Below are 17,774 nucleotides of genomic sequence, written 5' to 3'. Positions count from 1 at the left end.
TTTGAATTCTTTAAATGTTACATTTTCAATTACATGTGTGACTGCATTAACTTAAAAGACCATAAGTTCTTCCTGGGAGAAGACCCAAACGCTACAAATGGGCTTCAGTTCTTCATGTACTAACCTAGGAAATCAATGACATCATTCAGGAAATTAAGGGCAGCAAAACTGGCCCCAAATCTAGAAGCTGGTCAGGAAAGTTTGCTGATGATTGATCCTATAATTGTTTTACTAATGTGAAAAAAGCGGAAAATCCTATACACTTTAACATACCCCTACAAAGAATCCTTTCTTGATAATTCTAAACTTGAATCTTAATGTAAAAACATCCAACTAAGGAAAAAAAGTGACATGGGAGATAAAACTAAATGGAAAGACAAAAAAATTGCCATGATTCAAGAACTATATTGCAAATATTTATTAGCTTTCTCATATGCTTCACATAGCAGGCCATTTAGAGGCTACAAGGGCTACTGCTGATAGATAATAGAACTGGCACCAAGAAATCAATCTATCAAATGAACCTCTCTTAGTCATCTGCCTGTTTGTAAGATTTTTTTTGTCCTATGACCAAGGTCATATGCAACAAGAACAACAAATCATAATTATAGTAAGATTTTTGTATAGTTGTAGGCTTTTGTTTTTGTTTAGTAGGGAGAGGAATTAAATCTCTTTTCCCTCTTAAAAGCTTATTTTTGCCATGATAAAATTTAGGACTGTATTATTTCAAGTGCCAATCACAATATAAAAAAACATTTTGGATCTTCTGGTCCTAAGGAAGAACCAAATTTGGGGAAGGCTGAGGGGACACAGAATATAACAGTAAACCTGGTTGATGAAGTTTTCCCAAGGCACAGTTCAATTGAAAGCTCTTTCAAAAATCATCACAATATTCTTTTTTCTAATCCCTTGAAAGAAGTGGAAACTAGGGACACTGATTCAGTTTCAAACTGACAATCTCTGAACAGGTTAATTTGTATAAAGATCTTACTTACCAAATACAGAATTTCAAGAGGAAAGCTAATGCTTTAAATATAATGTATTTTCACTTAGAGTCCAATTAGATATATTTGGGGGGGGGGCAGAGGAGACAGTGGAGAAGTGGCATAAAAGACAATGGAATTCAAGGAAGGAGAATAATTGGGTGAGACTATTTATTTCCAAAGAGATAAACACATGTATTTTTAAAAGACTAATGTGACATTCTCATCCAATTACGCTGCCACTCACTCTTCTACATGTAGTCTGATCTTTATAAATTATTAACTTCTAAAAGGGATACCACCCAACAATATAAGCAGCAAGAGAATCCCAATTTGGTGCTGAATTTTCCTAATGGTGATATTTTGGGTGATTTCTTCTGTAGATGATGAGATGGTAAAGTTAAGCAAAGTTCCTACAGTCTTTGTCTACACAAGTTTTATATATTGGGAGCTTTTCCGATGTACCACCCAACAGTACTACTTCATTCACTGTCTAAAAACCACTCAATCATCTTAACTGCTGTTTAAACTTTGTAGTGGAATGGATTTCTTTATAAAGGATGTGGAAGGCTGCTATGAAGTGATACACAAAACTATTCTGGTGATGGTACTAGTTTGAGAAAACAGAGGGAAGAGAGAATTTTAAAATTTAATAACCTTTGTGCTTTCACTTCTGAATACCTGGAGAGCTGCAGTCCATTAAAGGCCTGTCACTGGCAATCATTTCTTAAAGAGATTATTTAAGAAATTCTCTCATACTTGAAGCAGAAAGAATATGTCTTTTTATCAATGTTTTAAGGACCATATTCAGACCCATTATTGGTAAGTTTCTTACTAAAGCTGATCTTTTATTAATAAGATGAATTTTCTGATGGGGTAGTAATGAATTTCTTTTATCTCGTGAGGTATCCCTTGGGATCTGCTTTTACCAATAATTATTTCACTGTGACAAGTTAATCATAAAACAATATACTGAGAGATGCAAACTCATATACACACACAGACACACAAAGTATTTATATTAACATTTTAGGTTTCTTCATAATCTTTCCAGTCTTTTCACAAGCCTGATCTGTATTAGGAGTCTAAAACGCAAACATAAAAGTATGTTTTTAAAAATTAGTGTACACAGCTTTTAGTCTACCTGTTTACATTTTTCTTCCAAGTTTCCTTCTCCAGGCCCAGAGGTTGAAGCTGACCTAGCTGGGAAATCCTCACCTACCCGACTATGCTGTAGCTGAGGCTGACAAACAGGAAAGGTAATATTGTTTAATCAAAGAGAAAAGGCAAGTTTTTAAACTATGGTTATTGGTTAAACATAATTTTTAAAAATTTTTATATGAAAACATTGCCTAAACATACTATATTTTCTAATTAGACATAACAAAAGTGCATCAAATATTTAATGACTGTCCTTCAATAAAAATGTTCTACCCTAAACTATTAACTGTCTTGAAAGTCCTAAAGTTTCTCCATTATTCCCACTGCTGTGTTATCAGCACTTCATAGACTTCTTTACTTTACCTACATATTCTTAGATTTATAGTCTTTCAAGATTTGCGGGCTAAATCTATTATTTCATCTATTCAATTCAAGGTTATATTTCATAAACACTCTGAATCCACTTGCCATTGATTTTTTAGTTGGAAGAATTCAACATTCAACAAAAACTTCCATTACCTTTTCTCTCCATTTCATTGCATTTTATAATTGTCTAAAATGATCAAAGGCCTTATTTTCCTGACTTTAAAGAAAAATCTAAAAATTTACCCATGTCCTTACTGTATTTTCTTGGAAACCTCTATCTTAAATAGCTCCCATTTAAAAAAATTCATTACTTATATTGTTGAGTTTGTTTGTTTTTTTTTAATGGGACCTGAGATTTGATCAGGGCAATCAAGTTCCTGGATCAGGAACCCTCTCTACCAATGTAGGTCAGATCTGGCACCTGCAAGAGGCTGCCTGGAATAGAGAAGAGAGAGCTGGTCTCGGAACCAGGAGAACCTTGGTTCAAGTCCTGACTCTGACACTGAATTACTGTGTGACCTTGAATAAGTTACTTAACCAACCTCTCAGTGCCCAGAGTAATTCTCTAAGACCAAAAGCTGCGGAAAAGGTACTGATAGGGGCAGCTAGGTGGCACAGTGGATAGAGCATTGGCCCTGGATTCAGGAGGATTTGAGTTCAAATCCAGCCTCACACACATAACACTCACTAGTTGTGTGACTCTGGGCAAGTCACTCAACCCCGACTGCCTCACAAAAAAAAGTAAAAAAGATAAAAAAACCACAAGAAAAGGTGCTGACCCGCACTGGAAAAGGGAGTTTCCTACAGAACATGAAATCCCGGGTCTAGTCCTTATTTTTTTATCTAATGGGGAAAAAAACCAACAACACTGAGATGCAAAAAGGGAAGCAAACTATTTCAATGCTGCATCTCAATAAGTTCTAATTCTAGCCAGAGAAACTTTGATCATCTGTGATCCACCTGGATGAAGCCCAGCATTAAAAGTCTTTTTTCATATCCTATCCTGTCATACCAGTGAGGGTGAGAGGAGGCAGCCAAGATGTTAACTGGGCAGAGACAGACCTGTCTGACACGTTCAAGTGCAAATCAATAAAGAGAAATAAAAACCCCCAACCAAAAAATGAAACCATGTAAGACTCACTGGGGCTTTCACAGCACAGAAAAAGAAATGAGATTTCAATATTTATCATCATTATAGCACACAGTGTCCCGCATAATGCAAAAATTGAGTTTGTATGAGAATCTAATATAAAAGGAACATTTTTCTACTAATAGTAATTCTTTGTACAGATAAAATATTTTACACTTGTCAGTGTTTTTTTTTCCCCCAAAACATCTTAGCGCACAGATACATAGTACAAACTGTTATGCTTCCTCCAGAATCCAAGTACCATTACCATTAAATAAATGGAAAATAACCATGAGTCTGATCAACATTTTAACTTTTTCTATGCAGAAAGCTCCCATAGGATTCACCAGGAACTGGGCATTCCAAAAAAAAAAAGGGGGGGGAAGACCATCAGTAACATTTAATCCTTTTAGCACGACAAAATTGTGATTCCCCACATTAGTTAGTGGAAATGCTATACATATCTTATCCAAAATTGTTTTTATTCAGGAAATTAAAGATGAGAGGAAAATATTTAATTTCTGTAGTTAAGTGAGTTTCGCTCTGAAACCCCAAATTATCTGAGTAAATCTACTTTTCACATTTCCTGAGTGTGAAATTTATAGTAATAATTTTATAACTGAAGAATGGATGATATGGACAATGTCATATTTGTCAATATTCAAATTTTGTAAGTCCACACTCTTTCAGAGACTATTCCAAACATAATTCAGGAATGAGGCAGTTTGCATCGAGTCATTTAAAACAAACAACAATTGTGGTTATGTTTTCTGCCCTGAGTCTTCCATTAATATACTACTGTGAAGCCTCATGAAGGTAATCCTAGATTGCTGAGGATAGTTCAAGCACAGGAAAAGTTCTAATATGCTTAACCTAAACTGGAATGATTTTGAGTGATGGCTGGGTAAGGAAGTGAATACTTACCTAGCTGAGCTTAGAAAAAGATGCATAACCAAAAAGCTGGCAGCAACCAAGGGATGATATTTTTTTTGGGGGGGTAGGAGGGTGAGGGGTGGGAGGTCATAGCAACTCATGAAACCAATCTTCCAAGGCACAGTGGGACTGTGATATGAATAAGTGGATTACAAGGAGCTCAAGAAAAGGCTGAGAATAGAGAGAAAGACTTGGAAGCCAATAACAAAAAGGAGATAATAAATCAGTTAGACATTCTTTTTCTGAGGATGTTACTTTCCCTGGACTACTGTTTTGTTTTGTCTTAAAAAAAATAACTTCTATTTATTTGTTGAAAGGCTACAAAAGCCAACAAATATGATGAAATGGACCTTTGAAAATGATGTCTAGTAAATAACTTCTGCTGCAGAAAGTGCTGATACTAGAAAATATTTAGAATAAGTTTACGCCATTCACTGTGGTCTCAGAAATATCTCATTATACAATAAAGTACTACTAATTCACCTTAACTGGGGAGAATTCAGATTCCTTTGGAAAAGAGAATCAAAACCTTTAAGATGTACATTTTTATTACATGAAGTTACAAATAACAACACTTCCAATATATAAAGAAGGAATACAGAATCTTTTAAGTTTTAATAAACTCGATAACATATAATTAGCCCATTTGATATTTGAATCATTTATTTACAAAGTAGTTATACAAGTATCTAATCTGCTAACCTTTCCTTCTCTCTCCTGAAACTCTTGCTTGATTTTTTAAAATACTATTTTTGTTTTTTAAAGTACTACTTTTGTTTGTCTAGCAAGTCATTTACTGATATGCACCCTCCACCTGAACCCTCTCTTATAACAAAGAAAAAATTAAAACCAAATGATAAAAAGATTACATCTGATAGCTTTATGAAATATTCTGTTTCCTTTGTCTCCCACTTTTGTAAATGAAGTGTTTCATCACCTGTTCTCAGGGCTAAGACTTAGCTTTTAATTCTAAGTAAACTAATTCTCTGGCTCATAAAAGAAATTTGTTTACTAAATCAGTTTTCCCTCATATATAGTAAACAAAGGTACAAAAGGACAGAGTGATTAAATGATCTATGTTATGGCTTTCTGTAGCTACCCATATCCATTAGCAGTAATTACTATTTTTAAAGGACCTTTTTCAGCCCATAAAGAATTCAGAGATTCAGGATTCTGGAATCTAAATATTATTTAAAGCCTTTAGTCTCATTAATTAACTGAGCAGGTCAATCAGAAATTACCAGTGATTTTAAGAGCTGAGTCAGAAGAGCTAGAAGAGAGAATAGTGAGGAGGAAGATTCCAGGGCAGAAAAAAAATCAATTATCTACCCATCAAAGACAGAGACTTATTATGCCAATGCTCTCTGGAGAGAATCAAATCTACACATTTTATGTTTCACTGGTACCAAGGGAAAAAGGTTTCATATCAACTCTGCAAAGAGCCAATTCCTAAAGCAAGGAGCAGTTTATACTGAGTGAATGGTATAAAAATGTTAATTTGGTTATTTTATTTTTATATATGATTTTAAAAAGCTGGCTGGAAAAAAAAGCATCAAATCACTGTAGATTGAAATTTGTTGTCACATTTTTAATTTCTTTCCCAATATGTTCCCCAAACCTAGCAACTTAAGTAAAATCCTTTACCTCCCCAAAAAGCTTGGTTGGAAGCAATGATTCAGACTGGCTAAAGGATGAACTTTTTTTTTTGTAAGCAGCCTCACAAAATATTCATAATTAAGAAAAGTATTCTATAAGTTAGCTTCATTTTCAATAGGTCTACAAAACCTATGGTTTTGGATACATGTTTAGTTTCTTTTAGGTAACACAGGGTATGTAAACAAAATGTGGAAATGGCTGGGGTTGGGTGTGCATGGAGGAGCCTGAATTTAAGAGGTGGGCTGTCTCTTCTAAGACATTAGAAGATTTTGTCTACGGCTACAGAGATTTTAAAGAAGAAAAAGTAATTATGAAAGAAAAGGATAGGGACTTCATTAAATTTACTATCATTCAGTTTTCTTTCCTCATAAAAACCTGCAGGTTAAATCCCTTAAAGGTAGGTTCTGTAGTTGATAGACGTGGAATAAGAGCTGGGAGGGACCTTAGAGGTCATCTAGGTCAACCTCCTCATCTTATACTTAGGGAAACTGAAGCAAAGGGGCTCTGTAACTTTATCTAGGTAACACATGTAAGAAGCCAGAATTTAAACTCAGGTTCTCTGCTCTTTCCAGTGTCGCCAAAAAAAGAGAGAGCAAAGTGCCTTTAGATATCAAAGTCACACAAATGGGATACCAGGAAGGCTATTACGCAACAAAATATGTCACAATATGTACCAAAAATGAATCAGTTAATCTTTTCAGACTTGATTTAAAACATTTGACTATTTTTGTTTTATCAATGTAAATGTCCTTGAGACATCTAATATTTTGCTGGCCCAAATCCATGTGTTATATACACCCTACTGGTGGGTCAGTATTCCTTAGTAAGGTCACCCTCCCTAGGAAGTATAGCAATGATAGACAAGTACAAGATGTTCCTTTCTATGATTTAGCTAATTCTTGATCACCCACATGGCAATTAATCAGTGATTCTTAAATTTCAGAATACCATCCTCACCTAGCCATTTCCTCCTACCACTGCATAAGCATATGCCCAAGGAAAGCAAATCAGATTTAATAAGAACAAGAAGAATCACAGTTTGCATGTTTTGTCTAAAAAAAGAAAAAGAAAAATCACATAATCTCCTAAATCCTAATCTAAAATGGCATTTATATTATCGATGCCATAGGTCACAAGTAATAACAATGCAGAATAAATGCTGTTTTGGAAAGAAGACTAAGGAAGTTCACAGATAAAATGAAGAATAGCTCAGATATAGTCTACTGAAATTGTAGCAAGGTATTTGACAAGCTCTCCCAAAATACTGTTTTGAACAGGACAGAGAGGTTTGTGACAGATAAGACAGACAGATCAATAAATAACTAGACAATCATGCCCGAGGTATGTGAATGAATGAAAATACGTGAAGCTGGAGGAAAGGAAGACAAAGATAATATGCCTATCAAATTTGTATCTGACACAAAGTAGTAAGGATGGCTAAAATAATAAATGACAGGATTAATATCCAAAAAGATTTCTAATAACCCTCAAATAATGGACTCAAGGAAGATTAAATGTAACAAGAATAGAACACACTCGACTCAACGCTACTAAGCACCAACTACGCATAAGGCAACATTCTAGACCTACAAAGATAATTAAGAATGAGCCTTGTCCCCAAGGAGCTAATAACTAAGGAGAGGATGACAGTATGACTGCTTTTTACAAAATCTAATGGAAACTTGGGTTCCATTAACAGAAGGGAATCACAAAGAACAAAGGGGATCAGAGAATTTTTTTAAAAATCTATTACGATATTAGAGTTGAAAGGCACCTTAGGAAGTCATTTGGCCACTCTTTCACCTTACGGACAAGGAAAACGGACCAAAGATCACTTACCCAAGATGATACAGAAACTAAGCAGCAGAGCCAAAGCTCAAACCCACAACCTGCTGACTCCAAAGCTAGGGTAGCAGAGGCTGTGTGACTAATACGATCTGACTCAACAATCACTCATTAAATACCTACTACGTGCAAAGCATTGGGGTAGGCGCTGAGAATACAAAGACAAAATGAAAAACAGTCCTTGCTATCAAATACCTTACATTATCACCTGATGGGGACACTGTAGAAAGGATATTGGAATTAAGAGGGAAGTGAAAGAAGGCAGCTTCTAAAATTCCTCCCCCAAACATGAGTAAGTGCCTATGACTTGCACAACATATCATGCATGACGGGCAGTATGGAGTAGTGGATAGAGAATCTTGCAGTAAGGATCACCTGGGTTCAAGTCTTACATCTGACACATGCAATCAGAGGCAAATCACTTAATTTCTTAGTGTCTCAGGTAATTTTCAGGTATTACAAATTAGAGATGAGTTGTTGATTGGCAGTGGTGGAGAGATTCCACTTAGGCAGTTCTTCACACAGATAAAATCACAGGCCTAGACCAAATAAATAAACAGAAATCCAAACAGAAAGAACATACAGAATTATAAACTGAGAAGATGAATATAAAAAGAAGCAGTTCAAGTCCTCAATGAAGTTTCAATTTACTACAGTCAATAAATGCGTATATATGATATAGCCAGAATGTGATAGGGTGTGTGTATGTATGTATATAGCGTTCAGAGAAATATAAAGTAGAAAAGAACACTTTCAGCTTCTAAGACCGTATGAGAGCACATCAAGAGACTCAAATCAGAAGACTCAGTGCTAGCTCTTCATGAGAAGCAGCATGGCAGTGTGGAAAGAATTTGGGATTTGGAGTCTGGAGAGCTCATCCCTAATTCTGCCAGTAATTAGATGTGTGATCATGGCCTATCTTGGCCTGTTTTCTAATCTGTACAATGAGAACCTCTGACTCTTCAAAGTTACTAACAATCAGATCCAGTGGCCTCTTCTGAATCCTCATCCTTCCTGATGGCCCTCAGCTTTTGATGCTGCTGATCTCATCTCCTTGATATTCTCTTCTCTCTAGGTTTTTGGGGTACTGCTCTCTCCTGGTTCTCTGTCTACTCAGCCTCCTCTGATGGCCTTTTTATTTAGGTCTTGACCACAAAATTTGGGTATCTCCCAAAGTTCTACCCTGGGCCCTCTTTTTCTCTCTCTATACTTTTTTTCCTTGGTGATCTCATCAGCTCTTATGGATTTAATTATTAATCTCTATGAAAATGACTTTATTTATCCAGTCCTAACCTCTCTTCTAACCTCCACTATGACATCTCCAACTACTTACTGGACATGTAGAAATAGAGAGACATTTTAAAATTAACACATCCAAACATGAACTCATTATTATTTTCCCCAAATCACCTTTTCCTAATTTCTATTGTTGTCAAGGATACCACTGTCCTCCCAGATACACAGACTCACAACCTCGGTTTATCTTTGACTCCTCACTCTCTCATTCCCTCCCCTTCAATAATAAACAAGATTTTATCAACTCCAGTAACTCGATTACATCTGTGATCAAATATAAAATCCTACTTGGCATTCAAAGCCTTTCCATAACCTGGTTCCTTCCAACATTTCTGATCTTATTATACTCCCCTCTCCACGTAGTCTAGGATCAAATGGCAATGGCCTCTTCTGTTGTTCCTTATACAAGATGTTTCCTCACCAGACTGCAAGCATGTTCTCCATGGCCATCCCCTATGACTGGAATGTTCTCCCTCCTCTTCTCTGCCTCCTAGGGTCCTCCAAATTTCAGTTAAAATTAATTTTCTGCAAGAAGCCTTTCCAGATCTCACTTAATGCTAGTGTCATACCATTGAGATTATCTCTAATTTATCTTGTCTATATTTTGTGTATAGTTATTTGTATGTTGTTTCCCTCACTGGACTGTAAGCCCCTTAAGAGCAGGGACTCTTTCTGCCTTTTCTTGTATCCCCAGCATTTAACATATATCTGGCACATAACTAGCATTTATTAAATGCTTGATGACTTAACTAGGTGATCCCTAGTTTCTCTTCCAGTCCTTAAATTCTATTATCTGAATCCTTGGAGCTCAGGTCCCAACTTCTCTATATCTTCTTTGATCCCACAATGAATGTGACTTCTCACTCATGTTTCTTACATCACACACTGTCAAGGCCAGTGGTGTCAAACTCAAGTAAAAACAGAATTCTGCAGCAGCATATTGACTCAGAAAACCACAAATTATTATTACCTATGTTGTACTGTATTTTGATTTACTTTGTTAAGCATTTCCCCAATATATCTTAATCTGGTTCTAGCCGATAGTGATCTTTGACACATCTCGTCTAAAGCCCTACTTCTTCCCCTTTATTTGTGTTCTGTACTGTGTGATACTTGTTTGTGTAAGGCAGAGACTGTGCACTTCTGTATCCCCAGTGCCTTGTACAAAAGAGCCACTTAATAAATGTTTGATAACTTGAGTTGAATTTCACTATTTGTTGAACCTAATGGTGTAATTAAAATTGATTAAAGTTATCTTTGAATTTTCCTATAATCACAAAGCCAAACGTCCAAATAATTTAAGTGGGCATTTCGTAGGATCAACTACTCAAACAGAATAATGTAGATAAGGCTGCAAGCAACTTTTAATTTTATATTTGAATGACTTTCAAAAATCAACACACTTTCTGTCCATTGAAATTAGAAGGAAAGGAAAAGAAGAGGATTTCCTTCCTATCTGTCCTTCAAGGCCCACCACTGATTGTCTTCTGGAAACACCTGCAACACTTAGAGCTGAACCATAGGTTCTGACATTTGACTTTATGCTAGCTGCCCTGTATTGTTCTCTGTTTTATGTGTGCTCCCCTAGTTCTTTTGTCTACCCCAGTGCTGGCAGAGATAGAGAACAGCTGTTTTAAATAAATAGCTTAAGGTAACCACAGTTTATTAAACAATTCCAGACGACTCATGCTAATTGAATGATGGTACTGATTATATAAAATAGTAGATAATTTAAAAGTTATTAATATCTGGTTCTCAAAATGAATGTAATGACTGTATGGAACACAAGCCAACCTAGCTAAATTTCATCTATACTATTTAAAAAACTAGCTTAGTGAGAGGATTCTGGGAAAATGGCAGAATAAATCAGAAAATTCCAAGCTGTCCAGATTTCCTTCACAAACAAGACAAAGAAGCTCCTCAGGGCAAACACAGAGTGCTAAAAATAAACAAGAGTTGGGACAGATCAGTGGTCTTCCTAGGAAAATTGCAGTAGATCAGAAGAAAAATCCCAGGATCAAGGTTTGGTCCCTGTGAGGAGTAAACACCTCCAGGCTAATTCTGTAGAAACAACAAGCAGTGAGCCTGGGGGTTAGCTGGGTTGGGAGGTGGCCTCAGCCCCAGCCACAGGAACTTTCACTTTCTAGACAAAGTGTGGAGGCAGTTGTCTGAGCTGGCGAAGATTGAGGGAACCTCTGCTGATAAACGCCAGCCCCAGCCACGCTGCCAGACATGCCACCCTGGATGAGAAGGAACAAGCACATGCCTGGTGAGTGCAGAAGCAGTGGGGCAGGGACTCTGCTGGTTGTGAGTACTTACTAGGAGGGCAAAATTCTTGGTTTTAGTTTCAAGCTAGAGGGGAAAACTGAAGGTGGATCTGAGGCCAGAGGCACCATCCTTCCATGCCCAGAACTACAGGTGATTACAAAAAATAAGCCGCTACAAATGAAAAAAAAAAAACAGCAGGCACAGGAGAAAGAATCCAACCACAGAGAATTACTATGGGAATAGAGAAGACCTGAGTTCATCTTCAGAGGAAGATACTGAAGCAAAAAAAGCCTATCATACCCCAAAGAATAATGCCAAATGGTCATGTGCCCAAAAAGAATTCATGGAAAAACTTTTTGAAAAAAGACTTTAAAAATAAAATGAGACTGAGGAAAAATTAAAAGAAAAAAAGAACAATACAAGAAAAACAAGGAGATTATGAAACCAACTAGAAAAGGAGATCCAGAATCTTAAGGAAGAAAACAATTCCCTGAAAATCAGAATTGGGCCAGGGGAAGCCAGTGAAGTAATAAGAGACCAAGAAATAATAAAACAAAATATAAGGAATGAAATAATAGAAGAGAAAGTGAAGTATCTTGTAAGAAAAACAACTGATCTGGAGAATGAGCTGGACAACATTTCAGGAAGAGAAAACATAAGAATAACTAGACTAACTGAACGTTATGATAAAAAAAGAATCTTGATACAATCACACAAGCTTGGGACAGTACATTCTCCACACTGGAAGCAGACCACTACCTTAACAAAGAGTTAAAAGTCAAATAATTGGCTGGGATCATGAGCAAACTGTGCAAAAAGTCAGACCATAGAATCTTACTTTGGTGACAAAGAGGATCAAAACACATAACCAGAAGAAGGCAACAAAGTCAAAGCTTCTACATCCAAAGCCTCCAAGAAAAACACGAATCAGTCCCAGGTCATGGAAGGGCTCAAAAAGGATTTTGAGAAGCAAGTAAGAGAAGTAGAGGAAAAACTGGGAAGAGAAACGAGAGTGATATAAGAAAATCATGAAAAACAAGTCAACAGCTTGCTAAAGGAGACCCAAAAAAATACTGAAGAAAATAACACCTAAAAAAATAGCCTAACCCAAATGGCAAAAGAGGTCCAAAAAGCCAATGAAGAGAAGAATGCCTTAAAAAGCAGAATTGGCCAAATGGAAAAGGAAGTCCAAAAGCTCACTGAAGAAAACACTTCCTTAAAAATCAGAATGGAGCAAATGGAAGCTAATGACTTTATAGGAAAACAAAACCAAAAGAATGAAAAAATAGAAGACAATGTGAAATATCTCACAGGAAAAACAACTGACCTGGAAAACAGATCCAGGAGAGATAATTTTAAAATTACTGGACTACCTGAAAGCCAAGATAAAAAAAAAAGCCTAGATTCTGATTAGTAATTGGGTAGTTCATAAGATTGGGACAGACCTGAGTATAATATGATTTTTAAAAGTAAAACTGTTTAGGAACAGATAAAAAGAGTAACTATTTTATACAAATGAGATCAGAGAGGAAGAACTGACACAGAGGAATTAGGGGAGAAGGGCTAGTAGTTCTGTACCCCTACTTTTAATTGGGAATGGGTTTAAGAGGGTAGAAGGGTAGAAAAGTCTTCTAAATTCAGAAAAATAAAAATCTAAGGGGATAAGGAGGGAGGAAAGGATAAAGGAGAAATTTCTAGAGGGAAGAATGAGGGATTAGGATAAGGTGGGGTAACAGAAGGGTATTCAGATTAACAGGAATGGGAAAATAAGGGAGGGAGCCTTGGAAGTGGGGTAGGTTAAGTAAAAGAGGGCAAAGTAGCAAGTAGAAGTAAAGTAGAAGAGTCAGGAGGGATAGAAAATAAGAGACACACACAAATATAAAATAAAGATCAGGAGTAGAATTCCTTAGGGAAAAAAAGTAGGGATGGTAATCATGATCTCAAAGTTAAAGCTAAAATAGATTTAATCATAAGAAAAAAATAGGGAAACTATGCTATATTTCAGCCATATTAATCAATATTATTTTAGACCATTTAAAAACACTAGACAGTATAAGGATGGAATATTGCTGTCGCATAGGAAATGATGAGTTGGTAGACTTAGAAAAACATGGAAAAACTCAGACTTACAAAAGGAGAAACAGAGGACAAATAAATAAAGTATGGCCTTGCATAGATGCATATGAATGTATATGTCTATATATGAATATGACTATAGTTATCTAACTATATGTATGTAAGTGTATGTATGCGTACATGCTACATACATGTATAGATCTTCGGATATATATGTGTGTGCTTGTGTATATACATATACGTCTGTATGTGTGTATGTGTATAGGTATGTATGTATGTATGTATGTATAAATAACACATCCACGCTTAATTGTATCTTCTTAGGGCAGATGGGGGGAAAAAGAACAAAGTAATAGGTGCACAGCAGAGAACAAAAGAAAACTTACCAGGAAGCAAAGAAAAGATAGACAGGTCGGAACACAAGGAGAAGTATTCATTTCTTTTTTTTTTCCCCCTGAGGCAACTGGGGTTAAATGACTTGTCCAGGGGCACACAGCTAGTGAGTATCATGTGTCTGAGGCCGGTTTTGAACTCAGGTGCTCTATGCAGTGCACCACCTAGCTGCCCCTGAGAAGTATTTATTATAAAGGCTTTCTTGAAATGGAAATTTATTACTTCATACTTTGAATCCTCTCTTAATTTCTGTTGTGCACATGGCAATGCTTTTTTTCCTTCTTTTGTTATTTTGTACTTAAGTTTTAGGGGCAGCCAGGTGGTGCAATGGATACAGCACTGGCCCTGGAGTCAGGAGGACCTGAGTTCAAATTCAGCCTCAGACACATGACTCTTACTAGCTGTGTGACTGTGGGCAAGTCACTTAATCCTATTGCCAAGCCCCCCCCCAAAAAAACCCCACAAATTTTAATATTTAAGTTTATGTTTCTTTTCTTATTGAGAGTATTTATGTTTAAAATAAATTAATTTATTTTTTTAAAAACTGGCTTACTCTATCAGCAGTATTTATTTTTATGAGTACTTTTATGTGTATTTTTACGTGTAGGGGTTGCATTCCCTAATAGAATGTTAACTACAGGGGTTCAGGTATTTTTTTTTGTCATTTCATCCCCAGAATCTATCATACACAATGCCTATAGTCAGTACTTTTAAATAGGGAGAGAAGCTCTGTCTGTGTGAGTATACGTGTGCGTGTGTGTGTGTGTGTGTGTGTGTGTGTGTGTGTGTGTGTGTGTAGTTTGATATCTATTTACTCTACCAGTGCAGCTAACACTGAAAGTACATTTCCATATTAGATAGTTTATGTCCATACACACAAGCATGACTACACCCCAAACACTGGTAACTGAATTATACTTTGGCTCATTTATCTTTTGAAAATATAACTATTCTTGACAGCCTTTAGAAGAAACTTAAATTTACCTTAATTACAATTTTCTTAATACAGCACAAGTCACTAACTAAAGGAATCAAATAAAATACCCTGGTTCTGGTTTTTCAGCTGCTGGTGGTAAACAAAATGCTCTTAGGGTACAGCATTAGGTTTTAGCAACAGATTCATGGGTCAGTATTGCAACCACAACAATATTCTCGTTCTCGATGTACTCAGAACAAAGTATGCACTTGTTCTTGCCCATGACAATTTAATTAATTGCTGCACAGGAGAAAAAAAGAAAACACCATGAAAATATTAAACCAACTGTGACCTTTCCAAAAAAGCTGTCTGTGTTAACTCTTTGATCTCAGAACTAGGATCACATTTCCCTGTCCAGTCCAAATAGCATCTGTACATTTATGTAACTACAAAGACTTTCTTTTAAAGTGTCACTTCCATCCATGGTGATAAAGACACTGCACATTCAATTCTGATCCACTAGCTTCATTTTCTGAGCATCAAGAACTATCACTTCCTGGAGACTGTGATATCAGGGCATATTGTAGAGATCATTCTCCATTTCAATTCTAGGAAGAATTACCACCACCCATCCCACTAACACTACAATTATAAAGTAAAGTACTTTTGGTTTCCCAAAGCATTTTTGTTTCTATTATTTCAAATGATCTTTACCACAACTCCCTAAATATACTGGATAGGTGGTATTATCCCTAAGGAAATTAAAACGCATTAGGAAAGCCACTGGACTTTGGACGCCAGAGTCAGGAGAACTGTGCAGAAGTCTCAGTCTCCCATATGGCTGACCTTGGGCATGCCACATAAGTTTTTTGAACTTCAGTTCTCTCATCTGTAAAATGGGAATAATACTACTTGTACTCTCTAGGTCAGAATTATTTTATTTTATTTTATTTATTTTATTATTATATATATAATATATTCATTATATATATAATTATAAAATTATTTTATTTTAAAGATGAAATTAGATAATACACATAGAGCACTGTATATGTATATACACATATGAAATTGTTATCACACCCTTTTTACAGATAAGGAAATGTGCAAAGAGGTTAAAAACTCCTCTGTGGTCAAACAGTAGATTAGTGGTAGTACTGTGATTAAAGCCCAATTATTCTGATTTATTATTCTCCAATTACCAGTTTCAAATTTCCTATCTTGATAATTTTTAATCACCACAGAAGCTTTAGGAATCCAAACAAATCTATCAGCTATGCTCAGAGTAAATTTAAAAACTGAAAGTTTCCACATAATGAATTATATTATGTCTCTATCAGTATGACACTAATTTAAGAACATTTTTTAAAAATTCAGCCATAATTTTATATTCATAAAACATGGGATATGCAGGAAAAAACTCAGTTTGACTCCTTCCTCTGAAACTTATTAGTTAAGTCATTTAAGCTTTTAACTTCCTCATCTGAAATACTGTACAACATAAGGTTGTTTCAAGGGTCAAATGTGAAAAATCTATGTCAAATGTTTTGTGAACTGTAAAGAGCTACATAAATGTTTGCTATGACTATTAATAAATTTTTAATAATATTAAATGAGTCAGGGCATTGGAAAATATCAATTACATTATGGATGTCACATAGTCCCTTTGTCTAATTCAATTCATAATTCTGAGTTTGGTTGGGAAACACATTCAGATTAAAAAATGAGTCGTGAAGAAACTTTTCATTAAAGAGCTAAAGAGTTAGGCAACTTTGATTTATGCCACACCAAGCCTAGACTATCATGTTATCTTCAAATATGAATAACCTATATGTAAATATAAGCCATACCTAGATAAGGAAAGAAACATTTAAAATCTACACCCCATAAACAAGGAGTAGAAAAGTCTTGTGCAGAATTCTCATACACCCAAAGCACTACTAGAGGCCTACACACACAGGTAAATGGGAATATGCAAAATTGGGGCAAACATAAAGGGCATGGGAGCACCTTCAGCTGCTTTGCCTTGAGTTAGCCCTGGTCTTAAGTAAAATGGCAATTCAGTCTTTGATGTGCTGTGCTCTTTGAGTTTAATGCTACAGCCTGGATTCTATGAAGGTTTTGTAGGACACTGAATTCCTTAAATTCTGGCACTATCATTTATTCCTCAATTCTTCCACCTAGGAACGTGTGAAACACCTATTAACTTCTAACAAGTCTCAATACCACAATATCCCAAGCTCCCAAACCAAACCAAACCAAACCAATGCTCTTTAAATGGAAATGAAAGCTTTCAATTTGTAATGTATTGTGCTATTTTGGAGCCCTTCACAAACCTGGTTCCTGAAATGACACATTTGTTCAGGTATGCATTCACAAGCCACAATTTAACAAGTTTTCTCTTTTTCCGGCATATTCATTTGAAAACAAAGTTACCTGGATGTGATATCAACTGTATATGCAAAAGGATTAATACAGAGAATTCTTGTTATGATCAAAAACCTCTAAGCCAATTCTATCAACATTAAGCTTGCAAAGCAGCGAAGTTTAACTGATCTTGGCCATAGGAAGCTCACTTTGATACAATGCAAAAGACTTCATTCATGTTATATATGAAAACACCAGGCTTAAAGAGTGTTGAGAGGAAAAATTTCCACTTAATTGTAAAACTGTTTCTCTTGACCTACAAAATAACCCCACAAGGCAAACAAACAAATCTAATTTGTAACCACAGTGACTAAAGTACTCAGCT

General features: G+C 35.8%; 1 protein-coding gene across 6 annotated transcripts in view; it reads right to left on the bottom strand.

Moving 5' to 3' along the window:
• The window catches only part of CLASP1 (cytoplasmic linker associated protein 1), a 351,771-nt gene that overhangs the window by 59,392 nt on the left and 274,605 nt on the right, over positions 1 to 17,774 (bottom strand). Inside the window, exon 33 of one of the 6 annotated variants that reach the window (XM_078146793.1) lies at positions 2,128 to 2,226. The exons of the other annotated variants lie outside the window; for them this stretch is intronic. Coding sequence (XP_078002919.1) covers positions 2,128 to 2,226 — 99 coding nt within the window. The remainder of the gene's footprint in view (positions 1 to 2,127; positions 2,227 to 17,774) is intronic. 6 annotated transcript variants of the gene reach the window in all.

The sequence above is a fragment of the Phascolarctos cinereus genome, unplaced genomic scaffold, assembly GCF_003287225.1.
Source record: "Phascolarctos cinereus isolate Bilbo 61053 unplaced genomic scaffold, phaCin_HiC Scaffold_726;HRSCAF=1367, whole genome shotgun sequence".
Lineage (NCBI taxonomy): Eukaryota > Metazoa > Chordata > Mammalia > Diprotodontia > Phascolarctidae > Phascolarctos > Phascolarctos cinereus.
Note: the sequence above shows the minus strand (reverse complement) of the source record. Positions and strands in the feature narration are given on the sequence as shown.